The sequence below is a fragment of the Monoraphidium neglectum genome (genome assembly GCF_000611645.1).
Source record: "Monoraphidium neglectum strain SAG 48.87 unplaced genomic scaffold scaffold00569, whole genome shotgun sequence".
NCBI classification, from domain to species: Eukaryota; Viridiplantae; Chlorophyta; class Chlorophyceae; order Sphaeropleales; family Selenastraceae; genus Monoraphidium; species Monoraphidium neglectum.
This window is the reverse complement of record NW_014013059.1, coordinates 1-24006: the sequence shown is the minus strand read 5'-3', so window position 1 is coordinate 24006 and position 24006 is coordinate 1. Positions and strand designations below refer to the sequence as shown.

Genomic DNA, 24006 nt, shown 5'->3' with positions numbered 1-24006 from the left:
GGGTGAAACTCAGCGACCACCGATGCAGCCCTATAGCCGACCGCCTGCAGCAGCAAGCGGCCGAGCCCACGCGGCTGGATGCGGCTTGAGACACGCGACATGCCGACCAGCGTTAGCTCCACGTGGCCGGGCGGCACCGCCCGAGACGCGGCGTTGCCGCCGGCGCGTGGTGGGACCACAAGGTGGCAGCCGGAGCGAGGCCCCCAGCCCCTCAAGGACTTACGATGAAACCCCGCCCCCGCCGGACGGCCGTACACCGGGCGCAAAACACGGCGCAATGCCACCTGCCTGCCACAACGCTACATCCCATGAGCCTAGATGGCTCCAGAAGCGGGCGACCGTGTCAACCGCGGGATCTTGTAACAATCCTAATCCACCTGCGAGCGAGTAGTGATCATTGCGGGACCGTGAGCAAGGCTGCGGCTGCGGGGAAACCCGGGAAAACCGCTGGGCCCGAAGGCCGACGCCTGGCCAGCCCTGTCCCCCCACCTCGAAAGCGGCCCGGGCCGAGGGGGAGTGAGCTCACGATCCATGCAGGACCAGAAACAGCATAATTGTGGGGAGCTGTGGGCGCACCCGTGCCTTGCGGTCCTGGAGGCGTTGTGGCGCCTGCGCTGCCGGCGGCAGGTGACAGGACAGCAGTTTTCTCTTAAATACATGTGAAGTCACATGAGAGACTGACAACACCTGCGCAGATGCGGCCGCCCGAGCCGGCCCGAGACGCGGCGTTGCCGCCGGCGCGTGGTGGGACCACAAGGTGGCAGCCGGAGCGAGGCCCCCAGCCCCTCAAGGACTTACGAGGAAACCCCGCCCCCGCCGGGGGGCCGTACGCCGGGTGCAAAACACCGCGCAATGCCACCTGAGAGCGAGTAGTGATCATTGCGGGACCGTGAGCATGCAAGGCTGCGGCTGCGGGGAACCCGGGAAAACCGCTTGGCCCGAAGGCCAGCCCTGTCCCCCCACCTCGAAAGCGGCCCGGGCCGAGGGGGAGTGAGCTCACAATCCATGCAGGACAACAAACAGCCTGCCAGGCCGGCATGCCCGCCGAGCCCGTGCAAAATCGAGGCATGAACACATGTCGGAGCACATGAAACTAAAGGACCAGAAAGTACAGCAACTGTGTGCCCCACACGGAGCTAGCTACGGTTTGCAGCGGTGGACATGATTGACGACGTCATAAACGGTGTGGAGCGTGCGATGCACGCGAACTGGCACAGCACCCAGTCTGACGCCCCTGAGCTCGGCGGCGCGAGCCCCTCGTGGTTCCCAGGATGGGGCCAGCAGCCCTTGAGCTTATCTCGGTTTGAGCTGCGATGGTGCGGCGGCGGGGTGGTTGCTTGAGGGGTGCAAGCAGCTGCGGCGGCCGGCGCGCCGCCGCGGCTCAAGTTCAGGCTGGGGGCTTGTTGGCTGGTGCGGGCTACAGCGGCGGCGGCGGCTGGTGGCGGCGGCGGGGGCGGCGGCGCTGGGAGCAGCGATGGCGGCGGCGGGCCGCTTGGAGCGCGGCGGTGACGGCGGCGTCTTGGTGGCGCGCGGTGTTGGGTGTGCAGGAAGTGTGGGGTGTGTGTTGCGTTTCCCTCCTTGTCTGAACCTTGAGGGGCCGGAGTGCGCTCGCTCAATAGACCGTCTTGCTTGGGGCCTGGGCCCTGCCGTGCGGGCATTGGAGTGCGTGTGTTTCAAGAGCTTACTTGCCTCTAGCAGAGGGACAACCGTGCAAGACAACGAAGGAGGTCACTACCCTTGCAAGAAGCTGGGTACGTGGGCATCGGCTATCAAAGGCGATCGGCCAGTCACTGGTAGTAGCTGAGCAGCAGTCCTGCAAGCGACACCGGCCGACGGCTTGCGGCAGTGTCGCAATCAGGCCGTGGCCCACCCATGTCCGGAGCCAGATATTTGCGCAAGGCGGCGACAGAAGTTGTATTGTACACTCCAAACCACTGTGTATCAGTGGTGCAAAAGGTTGCACGCACAACCAGGTCGCACCCCTCGAGGGGTTGGAGCTCCAACCCCCCGCCGCCCCCTGTGCCACCGACCAAAACCAGATGCGTGTTTTCAAGTTACCGCGGCCAGCTGCTTCTGGACAACCACATGCTAACATTTCTGTGAACCTGGCGCCAGCATTCGCATGAAACCTGCATGCGGTTGCATGCGACCGTTCGGATAGCTGTGACCGGTGACCGCGCCGCGACTTCGAGCAGCATGCGAAGTTGTCGATTTTGCATCACCACAGCAACCTGCAAAATATCGATGAGATAATCGAAATCTGGAATTTTTTTCACGACCACAGTGGACTTGAATATTTCTCATGCCTCAGATCAAATCAGCCAGGCTATACCCGGCGGCGCGGCAACGTCTTTACAGCTTTTGATAGGTGAAAATTCATACATATGTCGCGGCTTCTATCTGGCGCCAGCTCGCTACAGGGCTGCGCGTCAATGATCGCCGTGGCCCCGCTGCTCCATTGCAGCGCGCCTTCCCGCATGATGTCGAGAGAGGCATGCAGTACCAGCGGTCGGGCACTTGAGCAGCTGCATCGGTTCTCGTTCGTCGCGGCAGCATCGCAGCGCCGCTCCCGGCGCACTGCCTGCTCCGCCGCGGAGCCCACGCCGGGGCCGTTGACAGAGGATGAGCTGCGTGCCCTGGGGGGCAGCGAGGCGGAGCTTGAGGAGCAAGCTCTGGGAGATGCATGGCGGGGCCAGTTCGAGGGCGACGTTGAGGGGCTCTACGACTATGTTGCCAGGTGGGTCATGCAGCTGGTGCACCAGTGTATGTGAAAGCACAATGACGGGCTGCAGAGGGTGCGACGCGGCCACAATGCCTGGAAATCTCTGTGAATGATGCTGTTTGCAGCGCCGTGGTCGCAGCCCACCGGTGCACCGCCCTTCATTATCGCCCATGTGCCTCCCTCTTTTCCGTCCGCCTCGTCCGACGCCCCGCCCCGCACCCTGCCGGCATTACACAGGGACGAGGAGCAATGGCTGGGGCAGGTAGCCAGCGTGCTTGACGTGCCGCGCTCGATGCGCGAGCGCCAGGGTGCGATGCTGGGGTTGGACGGTCTGCCACCGGGCATGGCCACAGACCTCATTGGAATGGGCAACTGGCGGCTGAGGAGTGAGCAAAATGGGATCTCTTGAGGGCCTGGGCTGGGGGTGCGTGTGCTTGCCCTCTGCCAAAGTCTAGGTACTGCCCGGCTCGTGACGTCCGGGCAGGGCGCTCCTGGCCCAATGCTTTAGTGCACGCTCGGCGAATGCAGCTCCCCTGCAGTCTCACCCGCCCGACTGTGCATTCGCGCTCAACCTGCTGCAGACTCCGTGAACCGCGTGATTGGGCTGATGGTGGGGCGGCTGGAGGGAGCCATGCGCGAGCTGCTAGATGACGACCTCACCATGTACCCTCCAAACAAGTGGAAAGTGAGGGGCCGGGGCACAGAGCAGGGTGTAGAGCGGGTGGGGGGCGGTGGCGAAGGGCCTGAAAGGGGGCGCACAAAGGGGCGTGCCCGCGGTCTGCTCTGTACAATGTTGCCGGGCCAAACGTCGCCCAAGGAGCGGTTTGCTCAAGAGGCGGCAAGAACTCTGCATCCGATTGGCTCATCCGCGTGGCACATGTCGGTGCATATTTTGGGCTGGCGGCATACCGCTCGCTCAGTTATTCTTGCTTGCACGCGTGCGCGTGCAGCCACACCTAACCCTTGCCTTTTCTTGCCCTCCTGCCCCATGCGGCCGGCCTGCCAACAACCCCACCCAAACAGGATCAGGGGTGGGACTACATTGACTCGCTCGATCCTCAGCGCGAGTGGGACGGCTGGTCCTTTGCCGACATGCCAGACCCTCCAAAGGGCGCAGAGGGCTACCCACGGCTGCAGGTGATGGGACGCGGTTGCAGCCCTGATCTGCATCCCGCAGCTTCCAGAGGCTTTCCAGCAGTCCACTGCAGCTGCGAGCTGATGGAGGGCATACCGTGACTCGCGTACACGTGTGCATAATGAATTTGTGAGTTTCCCTGCCATACCTCACCTGCCAACTCGTCTTTGAAAAATGCACCCTCACCTGGCCAGGTTGAGAACCGTGTGTACTGCAGCCGTGTGTTCAGGAAGCTGCACCTAGAGGTGGCCGTGCGGCAGGACGGCCTGGAGGTGCTGCACATGGTGCTGTACCCGCGGTGAGCGCAGGGCCCGGGAGCAGCTGGGGACCTTGTAGCTGGGGCCTTCGGGAGTGGGGATCGCCCGTCCTCCTTGCCATTGCAAGGACGCAAACACTGATAGGGCAAAAGGGGTCAGCTGGCCCCAATGCAAGTCATTCCATTGCAATGTCTTACAGACTTGCACCCTTCCCTCACCCAACGTCGCTCCCCTCTAAGAGGTTTGCACACCTTGGCATGTCCTAAGTACGGTAACAAACGGTCTGCCATTTACATTGCTTCCTGCGCCCTCACCCTGCCAACATGCATCACCCAAGGTACGACTTTGACCTCCCCATCCTGGCGCTCGACATGGTCGTTGCTGGGGGGGCAGTCACCCTCGCGGTCGCGGACGCGTGCCCCCTGTCTGCCAACTTGCGGCTGCCGCAGCACTACATGCAGACCATGGTGGAGCTGCAGGTCTGTGTGTGCTGTATGGGCGGTTGCAGTGTGCGTGTGCAGATGTGCGTTTGTGTGTGTGTGTGTGTGTGTGTGTGTGTGTGTGTGTGTGTGTGTGTGTGTGTGTGTGTACGCGTGTGTACGCGTGTGCGTGTGCGTGTGTGGGGATTGTGAGTACATGTGTATGCGCATGCCAGCACGTGCACGCGCCTGTGCGCGCCCTTGAGCACGTGCGTGCGTGTGTGCGCCCTCCTCTGCACGAATGCATGTGTTCTCCATCGTGCATGCGCGTGTGTGTCCGTCCATCCGCCTGTTGTCAGCAGAGAGCACTGGGGAGCAGCGATAGACTGGGTGCATGGCGTTCTTAAGTCCCATCAAACTCTACCGTGCCTGGTCCCCAAGCTTTCTACAACAACCCACTTTCCGGCCCACCCTCCCTGTCCCCGCCGCCAGGAAGCGTTTCTGCCTGATCCGGGAACCAGTCGAGCTGTGCCAGACTGGGGCCGGGCCATCTTCAGTCCACTGGCCGTGTGCATGCGCCCCGACTCCGACCAGGCCCTGGCCGGCTTTATCAAGTATTGCGTGGCCCTCACGCGCGCGCACCTCATGGTGAGTGCTAGCCCCGGGGGAGGAACCTGCAGGGGGCATGGGGTGAGAGTGGCATCTGACATCGTTGATGCTTTGTGAAGAACGAAGGCTCAAGCGAGTGGCTTGCATCCGAATTCCCACCAACCTGCTAGCTTGGTTCCCTTCAAATGGTACACCAGCCGAAGTTTTCTTGTTTTCTTTGTGTCTCCCTTAGTCAGAAAGCCGTGGGGCTGCTATACATGCTCCTGGGAAAGGGGGCTTTGCCACAGCCAGCCATCTGCTGTGGACCGTCCTAGGGCCCTCATCTCACGACCCATTATCGTGCACTGAAAATTACATTGCAACCTCCCCCTCTCCGTCCCCCGCCAGTACTCAACCCTGTTGTCGCCCATCGAGCCCCGGACCAAGCCCGCCGCCCGCCGCCTTGCGGAGCTCGCCGCCGGCCACTCCCGGTTCTGCGCCAACCAGCTCGCCAACAAGAAGACCTCGCGCGTCCTGGAGGCCGCGTTTGGGGCCGAGTTGACGTCATCATACATGTCCCAGCTCATGTTTGACTGCGACTTGTCGGACAGCCCCCCATGGTACGACGGGTCCCTCAGCCGGCTGTACCACGAGTTTGAGCGCAACCCGGAGCCGTGGAGGGACGGCGCCGAGCTGCTGTCCATACGGCGCGAGCTGGACGTGTCCAAGGCGCGGGTGTTTTTGGACAGGTGGGTGAACCAGCACGCGCGCGACCTTTGCCGCAAGGCTAGGTGCCTCGTCCATTCGTACGCACCGCTTTGGACAGTCCGCCGTTGTGCTCGCTGCGCACCAACAGTCCTGCTCGCACAAACCTCCCTTGACACTACGCAGGTTTATCGCAGGGGAGGGCAGCATCGCGGGGGAGCGGCTGGAGTTTGCGCTGGCCACCATGTACGACGCGGACGAGCAGTTCAGGGACGCCATCGACGACGCCATGCCAGACCTGGCGGAGCTGCGGCTGCGGGACCCCGCGGAGGTCGGACGGCGGCTGCAGCAGCAGCTGCTGGAGCTTGTAGGGGCGGGGCAGCAGCAGCAGTCGGGGCAGCAGCAGCAGTCGGGGCAGCAGCAGCAGTCGGGGCAGCAGCAGCAGTTGGGGCAGCAACAGCAGCAGCAGCAGCAGCAGCAGCAGCAGCAGCAGCAGGAGCAGTAGGAGGTGGGCAGCGAGGCGACCAATTGAGGATTGTAAAAGCCCTCACCTATCCGCATGACCCAACCGTCTGGTCCCTGCTGTTGATGCGGTGTATGTGCAAGGACCTTCAGCTCGTGCTTGAGGGCAGCTGCGCTAAGTTCAGCTGCGCTAGTTTCGGCTGCGCTGGATTCGCCGCATGAGCCTGGGTGTGCGTCAACTGCTCTGCAACCAACCAGCAAACCCTCGCCAACACATGCGAGCTGGACGATTGCCATGAAACCGGAGCTCCATGTTGAAACAAACTTGGACTGCTTGACTGCCAGCTCCTTGGGGCATTGCGCAGTCTGAGAGTATAGCCAGCAAGTTGCAGAGGCATCAGGCGCCCTGTCAGCAAGGCCACGTCGTTGGTGGCGCAACAGTTCAGGGACGTGCGATGGTAAAGAATGTTCACCCCAGAATTCACTTATGAGCCGATTCTTGTTGCTGCGCTCCCCTCACTCTCTTATCACTCTTTCTCACCGCTGTCAGGCATCGGCGCAGGCTACGACTAGGCCGCATGCAGTCGGTCTACAAACACCAAAAGAAACAAAATCACGCCATAAACCTTCACAGACACATTCACACGATAAATCACAGCTGACGAGTCAAATATCGCCCGTTCAAGCAAGCTTGCCCACACCCGAGTATACTGACGAACCGCACCGCCTGACTTGTCAGAAACCGGATCGTGCTATCCAGGAAACAATAGTTGCTCCCTGAGCCGACCACCGCGCTCTGGACGGCCATCGCCCGCCATCCCGGGGCGGTTCCCAGCTGCGTGGCAGCGTGTAGACCGACATGCAGAAAGGGCATATCATCAGTGCGCTGCTGGTGGTGGCTCAGGTGGGCTGTAGAAAGACACTGTGCTGGGGATTGCTCAACGCAGGCGTCCGCGCTGGTGATGCTGGCGGCTCAGCTGGGTTGTCGCGTGCATCGCACGGCGTGCCCGCATGTTGGCAAACTAGAGCCCCCCCTAGCCAGCATAGCCAAAATGCGCGCCTCTCCTTCCTCTACATCGCAGCTGGCAGTGGCGACCGCCCTGCTGTTCCTGGTCGCCAACCACCTTGATGTGACAGAGCCTGCCCATTACGGCAGCCCCCAGAGGCCCACTGCCGTCTGCCTGCTGGGCACCACGACCCGCGGCGCTGACGCTTGCCGGCTCGCCTACATCTTCGGCGGCGTGTCGATTCTGGCGACGCTGGGCCTGGGGCTGCTGCTGGTGCTGACCTGCAATCTATGCGGCGTGGGGGCCGTCCTGGACGCCATGTTCGCACTGGCTGGAGCCGCGTGGTGCGTGAGGCCGGGCGGCGCTGACCGCAGCCGAGCGCAGAGGGTGCTCCTGCATTCAAGTCTGGATTTGCCTCCAGTAGTGCATACTAGCCTGCCGGCTTGCACGCAACCCCAACTCTCTTTACGCCCCCTTGCTTCCTTCCTCAGGTGGGCCACGGCTGGCATGGTATTCACAGGCGTCTCCCGCCGCCCCGATGTGCAGAAGCTGCCGTTCCCTGCTCGCCGCGACTGGGCCGTACTGCTCTGCTGGCTCGGCTTTGCACTGTTCGCAGCTGCGTTTGTGACCAACCTGGTGCGCGTCTACCTCAAGTGCTGTGGCGAGGAGCGGGGCAGCGGCCTGCCCACAAAGCAGCAGCCAGTGCAGGGCGTGCCAGTGGCGCACACCGCGTCGGCGCTGGTTGCGGCCAACCAGGCACTCTACGGGCCCTACGTGCGGCCGCCACCAGTCGCGGGCTACCCCACAGTGTCGGGCCCTGCCGCTGCGGCGTACGCATACCCCGGTATGACAGCTTACACGGCGCAACCAAACAATTGCAGCCAGGCTGCGGCAGGGCAGAAGGCGGCGCAGCCGATTGTTCACTCAGTGCGGCAACAGCAGGTACCGACCCGCCTATTTGTGGCAAATGATGTTTTCGGGCCCAACATGTACTGGGGAGTTGCAGCTGCCCGCCATTGATATGTCGATTGGGGGAACTGGGGTTACCCATCTAGTTGTGGGCTCGTGTGCGCTGGCGTTTACGCGCGGTGTTGAAATGGTTGGAATCTCAACACAACTGTGTGGAAGTTACGGTATGCAAGTCTCGCTTGTGCATTTTTGTATCGTAACCATCAACCCAACCTTGTTTTTCAAGTCTGTTGTCTTTTTTCTCGAGCAAGCAGTCGCTCAGCGATTGCATGGATGAAATGCGGTACGAGGTGTTTTCTCGCAGCGCTCACCTGCCTGAAACTGGTTTGCCTCCTCGAGGTCCAAGAACTGTTTTGCTGTCCTGGTTGTTGAATAACAAACTGTTGTGCACGCGTCCCCATCAATCCTTGCGTGCGCAACTCTGCAAATTTGTTACTTTGATGTCGTCAGGTGATTTACTCATGGTGAGAACACCATACAGGCCAGAGATTGTTGGGTTGCAATTGGAAAATTTCGGCTCTTCAGGCTGTGAGTGCGGTTCTCCCGGATTGGAAGCAAGTTAAGGACCGCACTTGCAAAATTTTGCGGGCACGTGCTGTGCAGCCGCTGAGCAACTACCGGGACCCCCTGCATACAGTGCATGGAAATCAATCGGCATACCCATCCACGACTGCTGCCTGCCTGCCTGTGCGGCGGCCATGCACCTTAGCAGGCGTGCTGGCAAACCTGACGCCAGGCTAGCTGCCAGGGCTCAGCCAGGATCTGGGGTCCTACTCATCGTCCAGGCCTGCACAGAGAGTGATACAAGGCGGGGTGTCAGCATTCCAAGGTGCCACTTATATGAAGCGTGGGGCCAGCTCTTCCTCTTGGGTCCCAGTCCCCAACCAGGGCCTCACCAGGAATGTAAAGGAGCGAAACATCAAAGATCACTGGCGAGTTCGCCGGCACCGTGGGCCGGCCTGCGGCGGCCTTGAGTGACTTGGGGAACGACAGGGGCCCGGGCACGTAGACGCGCCGCACGCCTCCGACGCGCATGGTGGAGAGCGCCTCGTCCAGGCCAGCCACAACCATGCCCGTGCCAATCCTGGTGGGAGGGGTCACGCGTGATGAGTGGACCCCCAGGTAAGATTGGTTATGAGGCAAAGCGCAGTGTTCAGTGAGGGCGCACGGCGGTGTAGACTGCTGGGTCATCGTGCTCGCACAGTCGTTGACATGCATGAAAACATGAGGCGATACGCATCTGAACCCAAATCGCAGGAGTAGGCAGGACTGTGATGATGTATATGTAAATATCATACCATGCAAGGTATCTGATTCAGGCAACATGCAGATTGCTGAATGCAGCAGGATCCTGTTGCTGACCAGCCCCTAATGCCACGGCCCCTGCGCCATCAACGGCATACATCCGCCCAGCGGGACTGCGGCAAACTGAAAGTGCAGTCGCGCCGACCTGACATCAAAGGGTGCGCCGCGCTCGAGGCTGTTCTCAAACACGCGGCCGTTGGGCAGCTGAGCCACGTAGTGCACCACAGCCTGGTAGCCCACCTGGTGGGGCGAAGGTGCGGGCGGGCTAGACTGACCTTGAGGTGTCAGGAGCGATGGGTGGGTACAACGTGGGCCTCGTTCAATGCCAGCTGCCACCGCACCCCACAAGCTTGTGCGTGTGCGGCCGTCTCTATGGGTTTTGGTGCAAGGGCACTGATGGGCATCCCCCGCACCTCGGCTTGCGGGCCTGTGCCCACTGTGATATCGCGGTACTGCAGCCCAGAGGGTGTGGTCACCAGCTCTGCAGACTCCAGGCGTGCTACGCAGTCGACGTCGCACAGCAGCTTGGTGTCACCCGCGGCCACGGCGGGCCTACGGAGGGCAAGTGTGCCGATGTGGCATCAATTCCAATGTTGATCAGATGCGTAGCGCAACTGGGCTCAGTCATGTTTTTGTACAAGAAGCCATCACGACAGCCTGTGCCCCTTCTGAGTTGCAAGAGCTGCGAGCGCGTCCCGCCACCCACCATGCCGCGATGCCGGCAGCCAGCATGATCCCGTGCTGCAGCGTCTCACGACGGGACGCTGCTGCCGGGCGCACCGCCGAGCACTGCACTCGGACAGTGCTGAAAGTCCTGCATCCTGTGTAGATCGCACGCGTATGAAACGAAATGATCAGCCACCACTGGAATGTGCTTTGCTACAGCAAGGCCCAGGCTCCCTTTGGCCACACACCTGCCGCGCTCCTCCGAGTGATGCCCGCCGTGGTCTGTGAGAATAATATACGGGTCAGAATTACCAATGAGCTATGGTGGCAGCCAGATCTTAGCCCACATACCTGCTTCGTGAGGAGCGACATGATCACTGTGCTCTTTTGCTAGAGCACGTTACAAATTGAGCTTGGGCACTCTCAACAAGCGTCAAACAGACCGGGGGATACGCTTCGCTTCGGGCTGCTTGTGAGGCTGGCGGCGCCGATGAGGTGTCAGAGGTCTTCATGTCTACCTGCTCAATGTCTGCGTGTTTGCCTGCCGAAATTTCCGCCTGCCTGCTTTTCCTGAGCCTAGATCCGTGCGTGGAGCCTGTATCGCCTCTTCTTTCAGCCTGCTTGCGGTCATTTCTCGCAGGCTGTCCCCCTGCTTGTATGCCCGCCCGCTTGCTGGTTTGACGGATTGCGTTTGTGGGTGGGTGGGGGGAGGTGATTGAAAGTGTTGGATGGCCTCCGCATTTCCCAACTCGGTGCATGCAGGCCACCTGCGCCTTGCACTCATCCGCTTGTGCTTACTGTTCTGATTTGCTGTGCCTTTAAGATAGGTGTGCCCATGGCTTTCTGCTATCCATTCATGCTGATCCAGATTGTGCGCACATAGCTGCCTCCTACCCGCTCATGCATGCTCTTTACATGTCTGCCAATTGTACTCGTGCTCTCCACTTTGGTGCTTGCGCATGCCTATTGTCAACTTCAGTCCAGGCTTGGGTCAGGTTTGTTGCGCACACATCCCGGTTGTTGCTCATTCATAAAGGCTTGTAGAGGCTTTTTATATGCTCAACGCCTGCTTCCTTGCAAAACTCGGTTGGGAGAACGGGATACATGCCGTTGCAGCACGAGTAGCTACAGCTGCATGCCGCAGGCGACAGGCCTGCACCAGATACTCAGATACACAACCCACCCAGGCTCTTAGCTATGATAGCCACACTGGCCAGGCCAGTGAGGGCAGGCGGACCACCCGTCTTTCTGAATGTTGTCTGCAATTTATTTAACCACCCATTGAATCTCGCTGATGGCCACGAATGTGAGAATCGGCCTGCATTGTCACTGGCGCACTGCGTGGAGACCGAGGTGACACCACAGTGACCTTGACCTCCGTGCAGATCGCTCTACCATTTCATTGAGATATCACAGTCAATCATCATCAAGCAAAGAGAGTCGATTCACATGCTGACACAGGATATTGTGTGAGCGCGGTCGCTGTTGAGATCGAAACTAGGACACCCATCTATCAGCTAAGCGAGGATGTTCCGCAAAGCCGTGCACCTATCCCATTCGCACCTGGTGTCGGGAGCTGACCGCAAGAAGCTCAGGCGGTGAGGCTTTCAGGCACATCCTTGGCAGGGGCCGCCGCCACCACTTCCCTTGCTGAGACACAGGCAGCCTTTGCTTACGCGTCCGCACCTTCGCCGCTGCTCGAACTTGGATCCAGCGCCTTGGACAAGCAGCTGGGTGGCGTTGACGAGGCGCTGCTTGACACGCTGCTGCCCGTGAAGGCTGGCGACCTGCAGCAGGCCAAGCTCGGCCCCCCGGCACGCGGCACGCTGTACGTCTTGGATGGCGCCCCCCTCGTCTTCGACGCCTCTGGCAAGGGCGACTACTACGTCCCGACGGTCATGGGCCTCTGGCGCGCGCCCGAGCTGCTGCCGCGCGTGCCGCTGCGGCACCCGGCCGTTTCCCAATTCATCTGTGGCGCCGGCCACGGCCACGGCGCGGACGTGATGCTGCCAGGCGTCAATGTCGCAGCGCTGCCGCCGTTTGCAAAGGGCGCCCTCGTGTCCGTCGTCGTCCCAGGCAATCCCGCGCCAATTGCAGTGGGGTTTGCCGCCCTGAGCAGCGAGGACATGGCGGCTGCCTTCGCCGCCAGCGGGAAAGGGAAGGCAGTGGAGGTCCTGCAGGCCTACGGCGACCACCTGTGGCAGGAAGCTGTCGGGAAGCCGGTCCCGAATGAGGGATTCTTGGAGGGAGTCGTTGCGCCCTTGCCCGGCGTGTGGGACGGTGGCGCCGAAATTGGCGACCAGGGGCACGGCAGTGGCGGCGACGAGGAGGGCAGCAGTGGAGCGGGCAGCGGAGAGGCTGCGGCCGAGGGTGCGGCGGCCGAGGGCACGGCAGTGCGCGATGCAGGGGCTTCTCTGCCCACCGCTGAGGCCACCACGCCGGCAGCAGAGAAGGCCGCAGGAGTTGAGGCCGCTGCAGACATGGACGCTCTGTTGGAGGCTGCGCTGCTGCAGGCACTGCACAAGAGCGTGAAGGACGCTGACTTGCCCCTGGCTGGCTCGGTGCTGTGGTGAGTGGCTCTGTGCGATGCCATCAGCAGAGGCGGCTTTTGTTGATGATAGGGGCCAAAGCACACGGCTTCGCACCACGTTCCTAATATAAAAGGGGCGGTCCCCTGTGGTGCCCGTGTTGCTGGCGGCAGTGCCCAATCGCTGCGATGGCCCCTGCGTACCGCGCGTGTGCCATGGTCCCACCGCCGCATGCCGTATCGGTCGCCCCGCAGGTCGCAGCACGTGCTGCCACACCGCCCCCCAGGCAGCGTGCTGGACGTCAAGAAGAGCAAACACAAAAAAATCTCCAAGATGCTGCAGGTTCGCGGCCACATTAGGTTGGGGAGCCTTTCATGCCCTCACCCAACCCAAGCCTGCAGCCGCCATGCCCGGACCTAGCCACCTGATTTCTTATCCTGCCGTCCCTGTTCGCCTCCATTGACCCCTCGTGTCTCGTGGCCCCTCGTCTGCACCCACCCTCCGGCCATCCACGCACATGGGCGCACGCACCCACTCACACCAAAACACATACACACACACACAAAACACACACACACACACAAACACACACACACACAAACACACACACACACAAACACACACACACACGCGCGCGCGCGCACGCGCGCGCGTGCGCGCCTCCTCCCCAGGTGTACGCCAAGGAGGGGCTGCTCAAGGGCAAGGAGGACAAGGCAGGAGACTTTGTTGTGTCGGGGGTCAACCGCAGCCACGTGCTGTACGAGGACTTCCGGCCGTACAGACAGCAGCAGGGGCAGCAGGGGCAGGGGGCCGCGGGGCCCGGCGGCGGCGACGGCGGTGGCGGGGGAGGCAGCAATGGCGGCGGCGGCAGTGGGGAGGACCTGTTTATCGCCGAGCTGTTCAAGCCAACCCGGGAACTGAAGCGTGAGCAGGGTCCTTGTCGTGGGGGTTTCAGATGAGCGCACCGGCGCGCGGCGTTGATGGCTGATCGAGCGCACGTTGTTACGGGATCGGTGGCCTTGCACTAATGGCATGCGCTGACTGACTGACTCACTGAACGCAACGCGAAACAGCTCCTGACACCCTGTACAGCCGACCCTGCTGTCTGTCAGACTCCTCCTGTCCCCTGCACAGTGCCGTTGGCCTAGTTCCCACTCAATCACAACGCTGCCCCCACATGTGCACGCGTGCATGCAACCATCAACACACCCACTCACGTGCGCGCACACACGCACTTATCGTGCACACCCAGATATACACACTCCAACATGCACACACCTGCCGGTACGCACACGCAGCCATATTCGAGGCGGTGGGTGCCAGCCCCGACAGCCTCTACAGCGCCCCTGAGGCTTTCGAGGTGGCGCAGGCCTATGTCAAGGCGGCAAAGCTCGAGGAGGGCGCGCCGGACCCGCGGACGCTGGTGCTGGACGTTGCCCTGTGTGACGGCCTGTTCAAGGGCGTGGTCAAGAAGGGGGACACTTTCCCCACCACGCTGCCCAAGGTAGGTGCCTGCTTCCGGGAATCCATGTGGACGCTGGCACAGCAAGCATTGTTGCTGCGTCGGGGCGGCTGGGGGCCCTGTGTTGGCAGGGATGGAACGCAGGAGTGAATGGGGTTTGGGCGTTGGGATCGAAGGCGTGGATGGAACCGTAGGGCCCTTGGACAGTCCACAGCACTGCACAATTGACTAATGCTGCATGCTCTGCGATGCTGCGCCCTTTGCACGCACTGTCCACGTCAAAAGTCCTCCACGCGCCTCAACAACAGGCGGTGCTGCGGGAAAAGTTTCTGGGCCGCATGCAGGCGCAGGTGAGACAGAGCCAGGGCCAGGTGACAAGCCCCGGCCTTGAAAAGGGGAGCCTTGAGGTGCTGAAAGATAAAACGCCAGCTTCACACCTCTGTATCCTGGCCCATCAACAGCCCTGCCCGTCACTGCTGTTACACGCGGTCCGTCCCGCTGCGGCCTTGCAACCGCCGCACCCCCGCTGGCGATTCACGCTCCTGAACCCCTTACCCCAACCCCCATTGCACCGTGCAGTATCTGGTGCAGCGGGGGCAGCAGCGTGTAGTGCGCAAAGGCGCGCCACCGCCGATCCACGTCAGCACCGAGAAGCGGCAGGGGAACAAGCGCGTCACAAAGGTGTGCGGGGCCTGGGACCAAAAGCAGACAGCCGTTTGCAGCGGCACATGAGAGCAGGCGTACGAGGCATGTGCCTCTTGATTTTATAGGTTTGTAGCTCTTAATCTCCCATCTCAACCCTCAGCGATGACTCGCCCGCTTAAACCGTAGTTGCACACATGCACAAGCTACGGGCATACATGCACACATGCAAGCATACACGTGCTTGCGTATGAGTGCAATCACACACATACGGCGCCCCCACCCCAAACACACATATGCAGCGCCCGCACTCATGCACGCAGACTTGCACATGCGCATGCACCCACATGCGACAGCCACACACGCATGTTTGTGTATGCACCCTCGCCCTCCCCCCCAGGTTGTGGGTCTGGAGGCGTACCTGGTGGATGTGGAGGCCTGCGCTGCTGAGCTGCGGTCCAAGCTGGCCTGCAGCACCACCACGGTGGAGCTGCCTGGGAAGAACAATCCGGGGCACGAGGTGGTGTGCCAGGGCGCCATGATTGAAAAGGTGGGGGGGGGGGCAAGGCAGGGCAGGTTGTTGTGTAGCGTAGAGGGTGGCAGCAAGGCTGGCAACAGGCAAAAGGGCTCCCTCCTTCCCCTTCTTTCTCCTCCCTGGCGAGGGGTTTTGAGGAAGGGGGAGAGGGACCATGGGTTGGGCTTGAACAAAGGACAAGGCGACCGTGGCGACCATGTTCATGGCAGGGCAACGCCTTGCTGCTGCTGGTTTGTGTGGTGTGAAGCGAAGCACCCCCCCCCCCCCCGTGCCACCAGCCCAAGCGGCTTCTAACACCGACTTGGCATTTTTGCTCCTCCGCACGGGCGTCCCAGCCTCCTGTTGCACGTGCCCTGTCCTGCCCACACAGGTGGCGGACCACCTGATCAACACATACGGCATTCCCAGGAAGTCCATTCTGACCAAGGCTGTTTGAGGAGCGATTTCAAGTCCTGCACATGTCTGCACATATCTGCACATATGCATCAAGTGTTGTGCAGTTTGACCAGCACATGTTGACGCGCACTGCATCACGTGTGTGGACTAGCAAAAGCTGCACACTTTGCAGCTCCATCTTAGGTTTGCTGCTGTGTCAAAAAGATGGGTTACACCAACTGTCTTGAGTGTACTTTACAACAAAACAGTGCAAACCGCCGTACAGTACGATCGACACAAATAAACATCATCCAAGACAACGGGGTATGAGGGAATCTGGGACGGTTGTTCCGAGGGCAGCTGGCCACAACACACCGCAAATCAACAAGCGGGCACTCCCCTATTTTAGCAAATGCAGCCATCAAGTGCAACAGCCTGATGAAACACCAGCTATAACTGACGTCACCTACTTGATGCGGAAAGCTGAAAGAGTGGTACATGAGATGCTGGCAGAAACTGTACGTGCTTGAAGCCACAAGCTGTCCAAACAACGCACAGTGCAGGCTCACAAACTTGTGCGAGGGGCATCCTAGCATGAGCGTGCCTCTGTTGCAGCACAGGCATGCATCTCTCCTGCAAGGGTATCAGTTGGTTTCCAAAGTAAAGAGACCTTGCTTGAGTCCAACTCCCTTGACAAACTTCGGCTCACGAATCTGTTTGCAAACTGAAATGAACCACAACCCAGGAAGAAGGCGGCGCGACATCCCATATGAAAACTCGTCTGCGGCAAAGTGTCGCTGCTGCACAACTTTTCAGTTCCTAATTGCTTGCAGGTGACTAGCCATCTCAGCGGCGACATTCCCATTCCCTTCTTGGTGCTCTGCCTCAGCAGGTGCGGGCGTTGGCGGCTGCAGCGGCGGTGGCTGCAGAGACCCAGCCTGGGTGTCCTTCAGTGCCGCCTGCACTGCGGCGTGCTCCTCCTCCAGCTCGCTGATGCGGCTGTCCACGAGGGCGCACCAGTGCTGCGTGAAGAGGGTAGTGGTCAGCGGGCGCATACCGTGTTGGTGCTGCAGTAGCGCGTGCGATGTTTGAAGCGCAAGGGCCGTCCTCAGCCCCTCCAGAGCCAGGGCGCTTCCCTTGATCAACCTCCGCAACTCTCTCAGCCACCCTCATCCTATGTACCAAGTCCTGCAAAACTCAACTTGGTTGAACCCACCTCCAGCGCCAGAATTCCCAGTGGCTCCTCCACCTGCACCCCAATCTCCTCTATGCCCTGCACAGCAGCGTTAAGCGCCAAAAACCTTGGGTTTGTCCATACCATGACGGAGGCTGGGTCCTGCCGGAAGCCGGGCTCATGCAGCCATGGGCCCTGTCACAAGCCGCCATGGGCTGGTCAAGCGAGGGTGCACAGGGGCAAACGGCAGGTGGCGGCAGCAGGGCAAGCAATCATAACAGCATGCATGCACAACGATGTGTGCAGCCATGGGAGCCTGTCGGCACTGCTGACGGCCTGGCACGCCGACGGCAGAACGCACCAGCAGGAAGAAAGCCTGCAAGAGGGGCAGGGCGCACCAAGGCCGGGTACCAGTCGCCGCAAGCCAGGGGTGTGAGGCGTGGCACAACAGGGTGCACCATGGGAACACAACAGCTCTGTGGGTGAAGCATGTTATTGCTCTGCTTGACACGCGAGTGTAAACAGGCCCACATAGTGAACATGCTTGAGTACACTGCATGAGGCGATATCCGCAAAAACCACATGTGCAACCCAATCAGCAGCCCGGCCCACCAGGATGACGTCCACCGGCACCGTGGCCCACCCCAGCTCCGTCCAGGCCACGAATGGCAGGCACGTCAGCCACATCACCAGGAAGCGCGACGTGTGGCGTGTGTAGCTGAGGGGCAGCGGGGTGCGCAGGATCTTCTCACAGCGGTCCAGGGCGTCCTGCAGGCGGCGCACGCTCTCGTCCTGCACAGGGGCGGAGGGGCGTGTCCTGGAAAGTATGCAGGAACCCTAGCACCTCAACGCTGGCGTGCTGACTCGACGGGTTATGACTCAGTAGCGGGGGCGCACGGAGCCGGTGGCGCCCCAAATGCATGTGGTGGGAACTCCCAGCGCCCCTCGCCACCCTTACTGCGAGCGCACTTCTCTTTCACATGCACCATTTATGCAAGTGGTGCCTCGCTGACTGCCGCCGCGACGGCAGGCGCCAAGAGCTGCTCCAGTCACGCTTCCTCACTGCCCGGCCCCTCCAGCTGGCCAGCCATACCCAGCCCATCCCGCCTCACACAGTGCGTCTTGGAGTCACGCGTGAGTGGGCTGCCAGCGATAAGGCCGCCAACCATGGTCAAGATGGTCTGCGTGGGCATCGTTGACCGCAGCAGCAGCGCCGCCTCGCCAGGTTGCAGCACCCTGCGCACACAAGCCCCAGTCAAGGGCAAAGGTTGGGAAGCGGGTGGATGCTTTATACGGGTGGCAACACCAACCAGGCCAGGCGGGGAAAGTTTTCAAGCCCATCCTGTGGTGAAGCTGACAGCTGAAAGTGTCTGCAAGCAACAGCACAAGCATCCGAGATTGGTGTTTCGTGCGTCCTCATGCCCAGTCTTTATCGCCGACTGACCACCACCGGCCGCCTCACCCCTGCACTAGCCCAGGCAGGTTTTGACTTTCTTCCCGCTGGTGACACATGGCCGCCAGCGGCAGGGCCCGCAGCCACCGCAGCAGCGCGGCCCGCACGCGCTGCTCCTTGGGCGCGGCGGACGGCAGCCACTGGCACGCCTGGCGCGCGAGGTGGCTGGCGGAGCTCACGATGTCGTTCCAGGCTGAGGCCGCCTCGGACCTGCAGCGCAGCACGCCAGTGACGGTGTCGTGGTGCAGGCATGGGGGACTGGTGCAGGGCTGTGGATTCAATAAGGGACGAGTTTGCTGGGACTGCAGGGCCAACATTGCAGCCACCTCTGTCCGCTCTTGAATGTGACATCAGCGCAGGTGTCTGTGCTTTTGCGACTCAAGCACCGCAACCCGCGCAGAGCGCCACCAGCAGGGCGGCCTTGCGCTCACCACCTGTCGTAGCTGCTGTTGGTGCGGAACACCAACAGCAGCGAGAGCGCCACCGTGCTGCTGGAGAACGGCCCGTCTGGCGATATGGCCACGCTCGGCCAGGGCACGCCTGGCAGCCAGTCGGACAGGCGGCCCTCTGAGAGCAGCTCCTGGTAGAGGCACACCGAGTAGGACACGACCAGCACGGTCGACAGCGGGGGCAGCAGCCCCCGCACGATGCGGCTGTTGAGCATGCCTGGTGTGGGTGGGGTGGGGTCGGCCGACCGATGATTGATGCTGCAGTAATTGAGTCGAGGGACGCAGGTATGCAGCACGACGATGGCTGGCAAGGTGTGCTAAGAGAGGGACATGAAGAATGCGGCGGGATTAAGTGCATACCCTGTGGGCGTGCGCATGTGCGAGCTCAACAACAACAGGTACGACTGCAGAAATGATGCCGTGCACGGAAAAACCGACGATAGCCGGCCAACAGCACAAATCCCATCGCCTCGTCCGCTCACCATCAATTCCATACACGTCACGAAAGTAGCGGGCTATGCTGCGATGCTCCATCCAATCCTGCTGGTCAAACACCTGCGTACGTGCGGGTGCGAGCGAGCAACCGGCGACTGCGCGTAAGCGCCGATGCCTTTGGGCTGCCGCAGCCGGCCACCAGGCGGTGCCAAGGGCGGCAAAGCCCCCCGCAAGTAGCCACATTCGGTTGACCTCACCGTCCTTCTGTATGACCTGGCCTTTTCCCTGGCGGCGTCGCTCTCCAGGATCGCCATCGCTCGCGCCAACCGCCTGCCGCTCTTAGGTCTCGGGCACACCTCCGACGCTGCCCGGGCAGGGCCCAGCGGCGAGCGCAGTGGCTGTGCTCGCTGTCTGTGGCCATAAATATATAGCTGACCCGTCTGCATCTCCGCCTGCCCTAAACTATGATGGCAGGAGTGTCGGATCCGCATACCTCCCCGCTGTCCCTACTCTACTACGTCTTAAATACGACTAATTACTGTGCATAGTCTTCTCATCGACACCTAGATGCGGTCAGCGGCACCTGTACCGTGGGCGTGTTGATTTAGTGCTTTGCGGTGTAGAACAATGTCGTCGTGAGTGAGAGATGCTCGTCCGCGTCTGTGGGACAGGGTGACAAACAATTAAGTGAGACATATGACGGTGCACCAGCTGGCAGGTGGCGAAGCACGTTTAGTCATGAGACGGCGTCGCTGTCATGGTGCTTGTACATGGCACAAAGCTCACCTGACGAGGCACTCTGTGCGCGCGCCGTTTCTGCTGCATGTAAGGAATTGAATCATTTGATGGCTGCGGTGTGCTGCTAAGAGTTGATTGGGGCGTCCAGAGGACAATTGTTGATGTGCCTCGGGCCAACACCCAGCTTATCACTCAATCACCTCCTGCGGCCTGCTGTATCTTCGTGGCCTGGACCTCTGCGGACTGGGCAAACCACGAGGATCCTGTCACACGAACTCCTCATCTCCCCTCGTGACACATGCATGAGTTGCTGGCACATGAGGTCCACATGGGGAGTAGAATTACAAACAGAATTTGCAAAGGCAAGGGGCTTCCTTTCAAGCGGTTCAATGTCTTGTCTAAAACCGCTGTGCATGTCAGCCGTGAGTTGGCAAGCTGTGTCGGGATCTTGAAGAATGTGCAGATTTGAATCTGTGAAATGACAACCTGCCAACGTGACGCAGCGTTCAAAGTTGATTCAACTCTTGTGCCCTGGCACCTGGTCGTTTAGGAAGATGTGTGCCCATTATTATTGTGCTGCACCTCTCCTGGGACACCGCCTGGTGCGCTACAGGTCAACCGCCAGGTGTTCCATTCACACCCTCTTCCTTGTCCATGCCGGACCCTGCCTGCTGCTGCTGCTGCTGCGGCTGTGGCTGCTACGACTGCGGCTGCTGCTGCTGCTGCTGCTGCTGCTGCTGCTGCTGCTGCCTGAGCGCCGCCAGGTCCACGCCCAGGCCTTGGCAGTACGCCGCAACCTCGTCCACCCACTGCCACCGCAGCACATCCCGCCCCTTGCGGCCAGACAGCTCCTTCACTGCCAGCCGCACAAGCAGTTGCGGTGCCGGCGACGGCTGCAGCGCCGCCAGCCCGCGCAGAAGCAGCACGATTGACTCCCCGCGCATGTCCGGCAAGGCCTGCTGTGCTGCCAGCAGAGCGGCCGTGCGCGCCGGCAAGGACAGCTCGAGCCTCAGCCCCGCGCACAGCCGCAGAAGCCGCGGAATTGCAACAGGATCGACCGGCAGTGCCCCTGGCCGCATCTCTGCCACCAGCGCAGCCTCTGCTGACGCAAACAGCCGTAGGGCTGCGGAAGGCGGCGCACGCGCTGCCGCAGCGCCCTCCTCTGTGGCCCTGCCGCTGCTGGGGCTGCCGCTGCCGTCAGCAGTGGCTGTCCAGTGGCCGAGCTTGCTCAGCAGCCACAGCACCTCGATGATGTCACTGGATGAACAGCCGCTACCAAGTCCGCTGCCGCTGCCGTCGTCACCGCTGCTGCTGCTGCCCACGCAACCCCGCTCGAGCGCCCCCGCCGCTGCTTCCGCAAGCAGCGCCAGCCGCCCCTCTGCCACCGGGGCCTGCGCTTGGTGGAGGCTGCGCAGCAGCGCCAGGATGCCTCCTGGGGCGAGCAACCCCAGGTGGGGCGCAAGCGCGTCAAGCAGCAGCGTGCACAGCTCAGCGGCCGGCGGCGCGCTGCTGAGCGGCAGTGCGTGCACCAGGGCGGCGGCCAGGGAGGGGCGGATGTCGGCGGGCTGGACGCCCTCGGCAGCAAACGCGTCCTGCGGCGGTTGGAGGTCGCGGCACGACGACGCCGGTGCCTGTCAGGCTCTGGAGTGGGCCCACAAGCAGCGCAGGTGGGCAAAGAGTGCCGGCCTAGTTGTGCGACACAGCCGTCTGTGAATGCACATAATTTGCATGGAGTGAGGACCCGCTCGCAGGGTGTTACCCTGCGCTCGGATTGGCCCCTGGTTGGCTGGCCTGTTCGAACGCGCACCGCACCTGCAGCGCGGCGAGCAGCGGGGCAAAGTCCACGTCCCCGCGCCGCACCACCAGCGCCCGCACGAGCCGCTCGAGCTGTGTGTCCTCAAACCGCAGCCCCGCCGACGCGAGCTCCTCGGCGTTGCGCAGCTGCTGGGCAGCTGCCTCCAGCACGACCTGGTGGACGCCGTGGGTGAACAGGCCGTACGTGGCAAACGCGGACGCCAGGTCAGCAAGGCCCCTGGGGCTGCAGGCCGGCGCAAAGGTGGGCGCCGCGATGGCGGCGCAGCCGAGCAGGGTGTTGTTGGTCTCTCCCAGCTGCTGGAAGCCGTAGCACGTGGACGCCAGCTCCTGTCGTTACAAAGTGTTGCAGGGCGACGTGCGTGACATGTGGTGTCTGGCGCACTTGCGGCGTGCGCGGGCTCGGTTTGAGTGGACGACAGCACAGTGTGTGGCGCGAGGTGCGCAGGCTGCCCTTTGGTCAAGCAGGATGATTTCTCAGGACAATTGCACAGGTGATGCATGGAGCAGGGCGGCTGCAACCATGAAAACTTTGCATGCTTCAAGGAGGCCCCGGCCCATTTCGTGGCGGTCCTGCTGGCCTCTGCCTCTCCCGCAACGCAGCCCGTACCAGCCCCCCACCCCCGCCCCCGCCTCACGTCCGGCGTGAAGGCGCCGACCGAGTTGGATGCCAGCTGCGTCCACTGCCACATCCACTCCTCGGATGGCACGTGGTCCAGCCGCCCCAGGCCCTCAGTCATAAGGGCCATCGTGTCCGGCGACATGCGCTGCCGCGCAGCCTGCATGCTGAACACGGCAATGATCTGGCGGAGGTTGGGACGAGGGGGATCTTGGTTGCGTTTTCAGGCTTCTGATTTCGCTTGAGTTGGTTGGCACAGGATGTGAAGCACCATGGTCTGCCCACATCAATATGCAGTCTGTCTGACGTGTGGCGTGCGCCGAGGAGCAGGCGCGCAGCTGAGCCCTTTGCACATCGGCGGCGCGGCGTGCACCTCCGCCCTGCGCACCCTGTCCACGAAAGACCAGGGGTAGTAGCCGCTCTTTGAGAAGGAGTTGATGAGCCGCGCCATCTCGTAGTACCCCAGGCTGATGTGCCACACGTCTCCATAGGCGGCCATCGCGGCGGTCAGCAGGCTCCGGCTGGGGTGGCCGCACTCGGCCAGTGTCCAGACCACGAGCGACGCCTCGCGCGGCGTCATGCCATGGCGCCTGGGCGGGGGGTGTTCCGCAGCCGTCGAGGGCGACGAAAGACAGGGCTGGACACTTGCAGCAGCTGCACTCGTCCGCCGTGGGCTGCACCTTGCAGCACCCATTCGAGTGGCCACGCTGCCTCCCAGCGACACAGCCTAGTGTCGCAGCCATCATGAGTCAGGCGCACGACGGCATCCGCGTTGCAACAGCACCCTCTGCCTCCACGACCTGCATGCCCCACCATGTCAAGCCCACTCCCCCCCCCCCAAACACACACGCACACACACGCACGCACGCACGCACGCACGCACGGGCCCCTCACCCCCCCTCAAGGTCGTTATCCAGCAGCCACCCCGGGGGCGGCAGGGGGTCCTCGGCCTGAGGCAGCTCCGACAGCTCATCCTGGATCAGCTTGGAGTGAGTCATGTCTCCTGGGGCCTCCCCGCGGTTGAGCTCGTGCATCATCGCGCGGCGCGCGGCGGCCAGCCACGCGATGGGGTCGCCGTCGTCGGGCCAGCGCTGCTGCCTCGGCTCCCGCTGCTGCTCCTCCTCCTGCTCCTGCTGCTCCTGCGCCTGCTGCTCCTGCTGCTGCTGCTGCCGCAGATGGGGCCACTGCTGCTGCCACCGCCGTTGTTGCTGCTGCTGTCGCCGCTGCCGCTGCTGCTGCTGCAGCTGCTGCCGCAGCCGCCGCGGCGTCGCGTAACCCTCGGTCCCAGCAGCGCGAAGCACCAGGCCATCGGGGCCCACGGCATCAGCCCCCCCTGCGGTTTCCGCACCCTCGTCCTCCTCCCCTTCCTCCTCATCATCGCTGCCGCCGCTGTCGACGCCGCCAGGCCACCGTGCCCCCTTGGCGCCCCATCGGGCGCTGAACATGTCCATCCGGTCCTGGTAGCGGCGGCGGTACGCCTGGTCATCGAAGGCGACGACCTGATCCATCATTTCCTGGGTGCCTAGCGCCAAGGAGGAGGGAGGGGGAG

The 24006-nt window shown here is 62.0% G+C and overlaps 6 protein-coding genes across 6 annotated transcripts; 3 read left to right on the top strand and 3 right to left on the bottom strand.

Moving 5' to 3' along the window:
* Positions 1-2480: 2480 nt before the first annotated feature.
* Positions 2481-6331, top strand: MNEG_4199 (phycocyanobilin:ferredoxinoxidoreductase; the record flags this gene model as incomplete). The annotated part of the gene is made up of 9 exons (XM_014047329.1): positions 2481-2737; positions 2960-3108; positions 3304-3407; positions 3746-3859; positions 4052-4155; positions 4452-4593; positions 5026-5181; positions 5530-5870; positions 6013-6331. 9 exons carry the CDS (start codon positions 2481-2483, stop codon positions 6329-6331), a joined length of 1686 nt encoding a protein of 561 aa, XP_013902783.1.
* Positions 6332-7340: 1009 nt separating this feature from the next.
* On the top strand, positions 7341-8315 carry MNEG_4198 (hypothetical protein; the record flags this gene model as incomplete). The annotated part of the gene is made up of 2 exons (XM_014047328.1): positions 7341-7639; positions 7787-8315. The coding sequence occupies 2 exons, from the start codon at positions 7341-7343 to the stop codon at positions 8313-8315; spliced, it is 828 nt and encodes a 275-aa protein (XP_013902782.1).
* Positions 8316-9034: 719 nt separating this feature from the next.
* Positions 9035-10301, bottom strand: MNEG_4197 (hypothetical protein; the record flags this gene model as incomplete). The annotated part of the gene is made up of 5 exons (XM_014047327.1): positions 9035-9051; positions 9161-9348; positions 9715-9809; positions 9983-10121; positions 10276-10301. The coding sequence occupies 5 exons, from the start codon at positions 10299-10301 to the stop codon at positions 9035-9037; spliced, it is 465 nt and encodes a 154-aa protein (XP_013902781.1).
* Positions 10302-11762: 1461 nt separating this feature from the next.
* Positions 11763-15838, top strand: MNEG_4196 (hypothetical protein; the record flags this gene model as incomplete). The annotated part of the gene is made up of 9 exons (XM_014047326.1): positions 11763-11833; positions 11950-12804; positions 13018-13105; positions 13435-13687; positions 14062-14267; positions 14534-14575; positions 14805-14906; positions 15268-15417; positions 15773-15838. The coding sequence occupies 9 exons, from the start codon at positions 11763-11765 to the stop codon at positions 15836-15838; spliced, it is 1833 nt and encodes a 610-aa protein (XP_013902780.1).
* Positions 15839-16589: 751 nt separating this feature from the next.
* On the bottom strand, positions 16590-19387 carry MNEG_4195 (hypothetical protein; the record flags this gene model as incomplete). The annotated part of the gene is made up of 8 exons (XM_014047325.1): positions 16590-16799; positions 16994-17050; positions 17313-17327; positions 17564-17743; positions 18064-18187; positions 18462-18614; positions 18836-19070; positions 19336-19387. The coding sequence occupies 8 exons, from the start codon at positions 19385-19387 to the stop codon at positions 16590-16592; spliced, it is 1026 nt and encodes a 341-aa protein (XP_013902779.1).
* A 1337-nt stretch (positions 19388-20724) lies between these two features.
* On the bottom strand, positions 20725-23965 carry MNEG_4194 (hypothetical protein; the record flags this gene model as incomplete). The annotated part of the gene is made up of 5 exons (XM_014047324.1): positions 20725-21618; positions 21839-22168; positions 22477-22641; positions 22846-23047; positions 23352-23965. 5 exons carry the CDS (start codon positions 23963-23965, stop codon positions 20725-20727), a joined length of 2205 nt encoding a protein of 734 aa, XP_013902778.1.
* Positions 23966-24006: the final 41 nt, after the last annotated feature.